This window comes from Palaemon carinicauda, chromosome 18 (assembly GCF_036898095.1).
Source record: "Palaemon carinicauda isolate YSFRI2023 chromosome 18, ASM3689809v2, whole genome shotgun sequence".
Lineage (NCBI taxonomy): Eukaryota > Metazoa > Arthropoda > Malacostraca > Decapoda > Palaemonidae > Palaemon > Palaemon carinicauda.
Window position 1 is genome coordinate 109818312 of NC_090742.1, and position 10643 is coordinate 109828954.

At 34.0% G+C, this 10643-nt stretch overlaps 1 protein-coding gene across 1 annotated transcript in view; it reads left to right on the forward strand.

The window, feature by feature from the left end:
* Window positions 1-4702: 4702 nt before the first annotated feature.
* The window catches only part of LOC137657949 (DBH-like monooxygenase protein 1), a 16848-nt gene continuing 10907 nt past the window's right edge, over window positions 4703-10643 (forward strand). Inside the window, exons 1-3 of the mRNA XM_068392667.1 lie at window positions 4703-4885; window positions 6153-6263; window positions 9897-10217. Of these exons, the coding sequence (XP_068248768.1) occupies window positions 4703-4885; window positions 6153-6263; window positions 9897-10217 (615 nt within the window). The remainder of the gene's footprint in view (window positions 4886-6152; window positions 6264-9896; window positions 10218-10643) is intronic.

Sequence of the window (10643 nt, forward strand, 5' to 3'; positions counted from 1 at the left end):
GAAAGTTGTGTTCAGTGATGTACCTCCCAGAGAATGGAAACAATTTTTCCTTAAATTCAATGAATCCTAACTTAATACAACTAGCAGTAACTGCTAGTTACAATGAGGGAGTGATTTAACGTATGATGGACGAGAGAGTTCCTGTTTTGCCCATCTCCTCACAGTGATCTATGTTAGTTTTAGACGAGTCAACAGGTTCCAGATTTTTTCCATGAAAATGTTTTATTTGTGCTTTCACTGATGACCTTTGATTGTATGAAAAACAGCTTCCCTTAGGTAGCCTTAACGCAAGGACAAGAGGAACAGACATTTTAACAACTTCAATAAGCAATGTCACAAAGGAGGACTAAATTTTACTTTCTTATTATAACACGTTATGCACTGATGGTGTTCCAGCTATGATGGCTAAAAACTAGGGATTTATTGAACATCTTAAGAAAGCAAATAATTGATTTTTTTTTTTCAATTAAAACAGCTAAGTGTGTTTAAACATACAATTTTTTACTGGGATGTTACATTTTTATGAGATCTGATTGTTTAAAATGTACCTACTTGCCAATATAAAATATTTGAAAAGGTTATTTTGTTCATATTTATAAGCTATCTTTTCCAAAGGATGAATATTACTTTATTTATCACTTCAACACAAAGAACCTACTTGCTTAACTAAAGTAATTTGAAAATGACATGCTTTCGATATTATTCATTTACTTACAGTAGTTTGAAAACTACCCAAACTTGAATGAAATATTTTAAAATTTAGTTTTCAATATAATGCATTTACTGATTACTTATATAAAAAGTACTTAATTTAAATATTTGAAATTGTAATGCTTTAAATTTTTATAAACTTGTCACTCTTTCTTTAGATTACTAGCGGCCCTAAGGAGCAGTGAGGAATTGCAAGATGGCCTTCATCCAAAAAAGGGTTCCCCACCCCTGGTCTAGTATGACTCTTCCCCGTAGGGGGTAGGAAACATAGTTTATGATTAGTGATAATGACGGATAACGGTAACATCATTTGTCTCAAATGGTTCAGATGACCATTGAAAAATTGTCCCAAAGTTAAGGCACTGATGAAAATCCACAGATACATTAATTCTCTGGTATGCTTCCATCAGGACGACAGGGCCGAGCCCAAAAAACAGATTTTGAGCGAAGCGAAAAATCTATTTTTGGGTGAGATAGCCATGTCGTCCTGATGGACCCACCCTCCTTTTCTATAGAAAAGGTCTTTGCAGAATCCCTCCCGAAGTACTGTATCTGTAGCACCATGCTCAACACTACACGGAATGTCCGCCATCTTGGATATGGCGCCATATTGATACTCAATAGTAGTATGGGAGGTAGGGTAACCTTGATACGGCTCCCCTTCTATTTTTGCCACTTTCCCCCTCGAAGCGTAAAAGCTATTTGGGGTGAAGATTGCCATGTGGCATGTCAAGAATACGTCCATTGATATTATGCGATATCCTTGAGAGAAATTTAAGGATATTCGTGCCAGGAGTTAGAATTCTGGAGACCTAAAGGTAAATTCTCTGGGAATATCACTGTAGTATATATAACCCTTAGGAAGCTACCATTAGGAACCTTCCATCAAGACGACATGGCTATCTCACCCAAAAATAGATTTTTCGCTTTGCTCAAAATCTGTTTATTATTATTATTATTATTATTATTATTATTATTATTATTATTATTATTATTATTAAAGAAGTATATGTTTCAAATGGGGAAAGCGAATCCACATAAATACTTCTGTAAAATAAAAACACAGAGAATTTTAGAAAAACTGCTTGATTCTCCTTTCTAGTTTGGCTTACAATGATAACACTACTATCGAAGTAAAACTAAGAAAACTGAAACAATGTTTACAATTTCTAAGTAATCCGCTCAGATTTGGTGATCAGAAACATTCTCATGCACAATAATAGTTCTCAAAGTAACACCATATATATATATATATATATATATATATATATATATATATATATATATATATATATTATATATATACATATCTATATATATACACATATATATAATTCTGTCACAGATATATATATATATATATATATATATATATATATATATATACATATATATATATATATATATATATATATATATATATATATATATATATATATATATATATATATATATATATATATATATATACATACATATATATATGTAGCAGTCATACCCTGGGAGAGGACAGGTAGCCCGAAACGTACTGTATATCGGAAACCACACTCGCCCACAAATTGCCGAACCAGCGGGTTTTCATTAGAAAAGGGGAAGGGTTGAGAATGGCTGAATCTGCGTGGGAGTGTGGGAATGTGAGTGCGCGTGTGTGTGCATATCTATTTAAAAATTTAGACGTCATTTTGGATGACTAGGGTACACCAATAACAGTATAAACAGGAGATCCCAAGGTCACTTTCAAAGGTAAGGATGTAGACATTAAAAGACTTACTGCAGTAGCTGTTATAAAAAATGGCCAGTAATAATAATAATAATATGAAAATTGGAAATTCTAGTGAAAATAACACAACCTTTACCCTAGAAAATATATTTACGAATGACTTAATATCGAGACGTTTTAATAAACCGATTGTCCATACCGGTGGCACGCCATATTATCTTGAATAACCGATAACTTTTACAGAGAAACCCAGTTGTTTTATGCATAAAGCTGAATATACATGCTTTGAGGAGAACACTAGACCATGCATAGTTCAATTATATTATTAGTATACTGTATATGTATGTTTGCGTTAACAACACAATCTGCCCTTTTACCCCCAGGCTCTTTGGAAATTTCCAACCCTTAACCCCCAACAAGGAGTTATTTTTTTCCTAGCACATTTTGTAGTATATATTTTTTTTTAAATTGCTCTAACAGCCTTAATTTTTGTCATAGAGAGGTCAGGTTGGACCCATTCTCTTGGAAAATGCCTGAATTTTTTCAAAATATTATCAAAAATATGAAAAAAAAAAAATTTATAGCATTTGTTTTGCAAGGACGTACCGGTACGTCCATGGGGGTAAAGGGGTGGGTTTTGTGAAACGTACCAGTACTTCCTTTGGGGGTAAAAGAGCTAATATATAAACGTGTTTGAATGAATCCAGTGAACGTATTGACGGTATACACCTCTTCTCCCCTTTCAGAGGTTTTGGTAGCCTATTGGAAACGTTTCTGCCTGCTGATCTGCTGGACCAAGGTTCGATGATAGGCTACCACAACCATTAGAATAAACATTCACTAATTATAATTATTATTATTATTATTATTATTATTATTATTATTATTATTATTATTATTATTATCATTATTATTATTATTAATTGGTAAGCTACAACCCTAGTGTGAAAAGCAGAATGCTATCAGCCCAGTGGCCCCAACAGGGAAAATAGCCTAGTGAGGAAAGGAAACAAGGAAACATAAAACGTTTCAAGAAAAGTAACAACATTAACATAAATATTTCCTATATAAACTATTAAAACTTTAACAGAAGAAGAGGAAGAGAAATTAGATAGAATAATGTGCCCGAGTGTACCCTCAAGCAAGAGACCTCTAACCCCAGACAGTGGAAAACCATGGTACAGAGGCTATGGCACTACCCAAGACTGGAGAACAATAGTTTGATTTTGGAGTGTCCTCCCAGAAGAGCTGCTTACCATAGCTAAAGATTCTCTTCTACCCTTACCAAGAGGAAAATAGCCACTGAGCAATTACAGTGCAGTAGTTAACCCCTTGGGTGAAAAAGAATTGTTTACACATAGTTTTCCTTACAAAATTCTAGAGTCATAGTTAAGTTCGTGCTTGTGTATCTCATCTCATGCAACATATGATGCGTAATCTATGGAGACTTTTTCCGTTAAAGACCATATCAAAATAACCAAGTTTAACCCCAATGAGGACCAACATCATCTATGGCATCAATAGATTCTCGAATTTGGCTATTTAAGGTCAATAAACGAATAACATTAACGTCACAGGAGAGAAACTGCTAACAGAGTAACTGTAATAGTTAAAAAATAAGCTCAGTAATTGTAAAAATAGTTTTGAAAACCCAGTTTTCCATTGCAATGAATCAGCAACATTTGAGAAGTTCCAGTATACACAATAGTTTCTCGCCACACCTTTCTGTCAACAATCGCCCACGTTCCCCCTTCTCAGGTTCAAGGTATCTCTTACAACTTGCGAAATAGCCTTCTAAAGATGTACTAAAGCTGGTGAAGTCCTAGATTTTTACTAGTTGGACTTAAGTGACCTAAGACTTCAAACAAAACTGGGATTATATTCATAAACATTTTCCTATTACGATATTTTATCAATTCCTTATTAACTAAAGTTCAAACTTGCAGCGAATGCTTTTATGTCGAAATGGCTGACACAAGTCTCTTTTTGTAGTTTATTTATGAAAGATATATTTTAATGTTGTTACTGTTCTTAGAATATGTTATTTTAATTGCTGATTACTTTTTTGTAGTTTTATTTATTTCCGTAATTCCTTTCCTCACTGGTCTATATTTCCTTGTTGGAGCCCTGGAGCTTATAGCATCCTACTTTTTCAACTAGGGTTGTAGCATAGCTAATAATAATAATAATAATAATAATAATAATAATAATAATAATAATAATAATAATAATAGAGGTAATGTGATAAATCTTCTTATCTTCGTCAGGAGAATGGAGTGCTGCCGGGTGTTGGCGGCAGTATTACTGCTGCCTTTATGCAATGGTTTGTTGATAAACTCGGCCGAGAAAAACCTCGGTGCAATGACGTTTCAACATCAAGCCACTCTGGATCAGAATGGAGCATTCGTCATGCTCTGGTCTCCTCTAGAGGAGGAAATCCACGTCGAAATACAGGTAAATGGAATGAAAGTATACAGGGTACTTTAACTTATCAATTCATATGCTTGAACCTAAAAATTTATTTGAGACCGGAACTTCTCACTCTTAATGTGGTTATTTACGAATGATTGATTTGTGTCTAAAATAGATAAATTATGAGGTATGAGTTGCGGCTCGTTATAAGATATAAGATCTTCCATGTGTGTTTTGAATATTGATGCTGTGTTAGTTTTTGGCACTGCTTCGAGACTGTTTCATATAATTACATAGTTTCAAATGAAAGAAAATATGAATTCTAACTGTGGAGACGATTTAAACCAATTTAGTAACTTATGATGATATCCTGGAAAAACTAAGACTTTTTAGGGAGACATAAAAGAAAGTCAGGCAGTATTTTGTGGGTTTACATACCTTACATTACCCACTACAATCCCGAGAAACCGGAACAAAGTATCCTTGATTTTCACAATTTACCATCCTTCTATATCTGTAAATACTGCCTTTGTATATTGGACTAAATGGCGAAATATCATATTCAAACCAACAAGATCAAGTCCCTGAATTGAAAGGAAAATATACAATGGACCCAAGGAGTTACGAAATACTCTACTTGGCAGTTAGTATAAAATTTGCTTGGGAAGAATGAATTTCATTCCAATTAATAAATATTTTGTAAAAACCCTAAGGTTACAAGTGAATCGCATTTAGAATTATGGGTGATGCCAAATAAATTAACCCTTCAGTTTGAAAATAATTATAATAAAAGGTTTTGAAAGGTCAAATTTGTCCAATCATAATCCATGAATTTTCTCGCAAATGCTTCAGCTGGAGAGGTATCGTTGCATAAGGTATTTTTTCAAAAAAAAAAAAAAAAAAAAAAAATAATAAAAACTTTCCCAGAGAGCATCCAGGATTCCTCTCATGCAAGCTCATACTTTATTATACTAAGTAATATCCATGATAAGAAGCTGCTTGGTTTGTCATTAAAATCAAAGAACTCATGGTTAGAAGGGATAGTTTCAGAATGTAAAGGACGGCCTATATATAAGAGACTGAAGAAAAATTGCGCAGAATCACATTTATTCTTATATTTCAATAAAGCACTATTGAATAAACAGTCACATGACGGGATTATGAGGTTAAAGCCTTACTAACCCTTCAGTACAAGCAGAATCCTGAGAGCGAGTACCGTCGTGTTTGAATTTAACTCTGACATTCCCGTTGGGCTAGAGTATAACTAAATAAAACATCATTATTTTTTTTTTTTTTTTTTTTTTTGCAGGTTGCTACGACAGGTTTCATCGGCATTGGATTTTCTCCCAGCGGTGGAATGAAGGGAGCTGACATAGTACTGGCTTGGGTTGATGACGTAACAGGGGAATTACACGTTCACGTAAGTGCTTGCGAAGTGAGCTTAATGAGTAAGGAGATCTAAAACTCAGAAAAAAATATATGTTTTCGTATTGAAAAGCATATTACACACATACCATAGAAAAATGAGCATTCAATCCAATACCATTCAAGCATACATTAGCAATAAATGTTTCCCGTGGAAGGTTGGATGAATAAGGATTATTAGGGCATAATGCTGAGACTTGAAATACCATTTAGTGACAAGGTGCAACTGGGGGAGGGGGGGGGAACAAAATGGTTGAAAGTAAGAGGGAACCGAGGCTGCGGAGAAGACTAATAAGTAAACGCGTCTAGGGAACCAAGGAATGCTTAAAAGACTCCATAAGTAATGCTTACAGGGCATGGAGTGATGTTGATGCTTCACCCTGGAAATGTAGCCCCACCTAATTAGAGGGAAAAAGACACCGAATAACATTTCAACATCATTAGTAAGATTGCTTATTGAGCTCATTCAACACCTTTTAGCCTTATATAGGGATTGATAGGTATATAATCACGTGATTGGAATTAACAATATGAATCTTAATGGATAGGACGAATAATTGCACATCCAGATAAGTAAATTCAGACATGAAATAATAAAAACTGTCAAATTATAGAAAGACTCACTTTTCCCTCATGAGCATTCAACTGTACAGACGAATGAGCTTGTCTATGTTGTCTGAACTGAGTATGAAGGTTTCCTCCATCTTTGCTGATAGCCGTTTTCCCATTTGATTCTTCAATGCCTTTTATCCTTGACGATTTATTTTCTTTGGATATATAGAAGGCACTAATATCATTCACTATAAAAGGTACATTCTACTCAGTTTCTTGGTTTTGGATTTCTTCGTTCCGGTTACTGAAAGCAGGACTCTCGAACAATCAAATTATTGGAACGCTCTGAATCAGACATGACCATTAAAGTCTTTCAAAAAATACTTCTAATTTTTCTCTTGATATATACAGTATATAGATTTGGTTCCTAAGGGTATTATTGTAGTGTATTACAGGGCAATGTAACCTAGCAAAAAAAACTACCTTTTCTTATAGAAGAAATTACGTTCTCTTCGAAAAGGACATTCGTTCCCGTCGCAAATGAATAGTTTCAGAAATATATATATCTATATCCTACGGTAATGCGGGACCCCCAGAGGGAACTCGGGGTTATAGGTGGGGAAAACATACTGGGGAAACGATGTATAACCGTAAAACAAAAATTTTCTTCTCTATACAATACCTTCTTGGATTTATAATAACCGGAGGAAAAGACAAAACAGTATAACTGGATAAACTTTGGAGGCACCGTTGCAAAGGCCATGCCTCATGAAAAAATACAGTAACCAGTGCTGCCAATATCTGATGTAGATCAAATGTTAGCGTTCCATGCTAACATTAGCATGCTCACGTACGTACATTCGTACATACCACTTTTCGATCTTCTGCGTAAAAACCCTGCCTCCCTGCGCAGAAACTTTTCCCCCACCAATAGGATTTCTTCTTCCCTAACCGTGAAATTTAACTCTCCGTCTCTTTATCATCTCTGTTCAAGTCTATTACATGATTACTCATATTTAATGAGAACTTATTTTCTCTTAGAAACATAATCTAAAAATGCGTTTCTATACAAAATATACTGAGAGGAAGGTAAACGTTTCTTATTGTTTTGTACTGAGGAATGATGATTGCTAACTTAGGTCATCTTTAGAGCCCAGCTAGTTAATGATAGAACTTCATCGACAGGCTTTCGGCATTATTCTTCTCTTCTGAATATTCAATATGCTATCACTGTTTATTTCATCATCAAAAAAGAAAGAAAGAAAAAATAACCTTCTCTACAAGAATTCTGATAAAATTCGTCATTGAAAAAAAATTATAATTGAAAGATTGAAATTTTTTTTCCATTAAAAGTTAATCTATAGAAATTTCTAAATTTAGAAATTTGATACTTTCACCTGTTCACTTTTATGACAAATATTCTTCTGGAAACTGTTGCAAGTTTCATTAACTGGCAGTTTAATACATGTCGAATCTATATGAAAATCACTTTACTGTAGTCAGGCCGAGTTTTTCGTTACCGCCATGTAGCCTTTGGAGTAGAAAATCTAAATTCAGAATTCATTAAAAACTTCGTTCCTTTCTGAGTAGGTTATGCAAGAAAGTATCCTCATGTACATATAATTAAGCAAATGAGTCGTTGCTGCTTTTGTTACTTTTCGTTTTATTTCTGATATCGCCTTTCTTTTTAAAGTAAAAAACAATATAGCAATGGCCAGTTTTAACTTCTAGAATAGTCTCATTATGAAAGATTAAGAAATCGATATATAAAACATTAAATAAAAAACAGTATTCGTTGCTAAAATGGTTTCTTCCTATGTAGAATCATAATTTCATAGGCTATTGTTAAGATAGCTGTATCAGGATACAAGTGATAGAATCTAGTTTCAACTCCAGGTTATATAATATGGCATTATTCAGTTGGCTAGGAGAGCTTTTGAGACCTTTTGATAAGATTTCGTTCTCTTCCTATAGGAGTATTATATAATGACCTAAAAGAATGCAACTGACTACTGAGGGCTAACTGCTTATATCAGGATCACGATGGTTGTGTCTTAGCATTTGTTTTCGGATCACCCAAATTCAGATTCCAAAAGGAATCTGAAGTATCTATTATCACTTTATAGAGAACTTAGTTTGTGATTTAAGTCAATTTGATGCTGAGATAATTTAAATCAACTTTGATATTTTTTTTTAAGATTTGGGTAACATTTGAATGAACTTTATGGTATATTTAATTGAGATATGCTTCATCCACGACCAAGTATGGATGATTTTACAATGCTAGTATATCATGGTTATTACATTTTATTGGGGGGATGCCATTTTCTCTGATTGCTCAAAATTATAACAATTGAGTTGAAAAATGCGAGAAAAATGTTTGACAGGATAGATAGAAATCTTTGAAATACATTCAATAGCTCCAGACATCTTGATCATATTCTTAATTAGACTTTCTCAAGCTTAAGCATCTGCCAAAGGTCTCTTTTGATGATTCAACTTGATTTAAGTTTCATTTGTGTTGTTGCAGCTTGGCAACTTATAAGTATTTCTGTCAGAAAATCTGTAATGATTTTTTGTCGATTACCTGTAATACACGAGTTAAATATGTTTTTGATATACCAATTAGTACTAACACATCCAAGCCTATTATCGTTTATTCATTCAGAACAATGAATTCTTCCCTTCCTTCGTATTAAAACTGACATTCGAGACTGTATCCCCCTGAGGATTGTTTTTCAAAACTATACCAGTATCATAAATCTTAGATGGTAGTGTGCTCTCATACATCTTTTAACTTATCTTTATTGGCTTAGCAATCCCCCTTTTAAACCAGTTTAGGGCCTTATTAACCGGAAAGTTTGAAGAAGCCATTCTGTTTAATCTGTCCTATTTGACATTTGGATATCATCCACAATAATTCTATGGCGAATGAACAGCCTCTTATGATAAACATTCTTGAAATAAGATTTTGAATGTCCAAGGTTTGTTGCTGCAATACTGATTCATATTTGGTTACATTTGCTTGACCATATTCTGTCCATTTTACGGAACGATGAGATGCTCTCCTCCATAGGACCGACACGCTACGGGCATGATGATCCCTCTCATCGATAAACAACAAGACATAACTGTAGCTGGAGGATACCAGAACGACACCCACACCGTCCTTCGCTTCTCGCGCCCCTGGAACACCTGCGACGATCCGCAGGACATGAAGCTCTCCGGGGACACGACCCGGGTAATTTGGGCGTACTCCTACAGTGATCCTGAAGGCGATATGGACATGAGCATCCACGACCAAAGGGGGACCAAGAGCATCTACCTTCGGGAACCCAGGTTCTCTCTTCCGAAGTTCTCAGAGGATGTCAAGTCCATCGACTTGGTCGTTGAAGAAGTGAGTTATTATTCTTAATTTCCTCCTGTCGAAAAAATACATTTATAACCAAATTACCATGCAACTATTTAAAAAAATATTCTTATGATATTTTTCAAGATAATGAAAATACAAAATTATCGTGTAACAATTTTTAGAACAATTGTTATGATATTTTTCAAGGTAATAAAATTATGTAGATACCAAAAAATAACATATTAAAATATAATTATGCATTGGTCTGAATGACGTAAAATCTTAGTATGATGAGAATACAATATATATTTAAAACATATGCAGAAATTAAGATCTTTGAAGCAAATCTGGTGGCTGGTCCCTGAAGAAAAATAAAAACTATTCAGTTTTCTTGCTCCAAAATTTACTTTTTAAATTTGAATCGAACAAAATAAAAACAAAAATTACTTTTATGTCATTCGAATCTGAAAA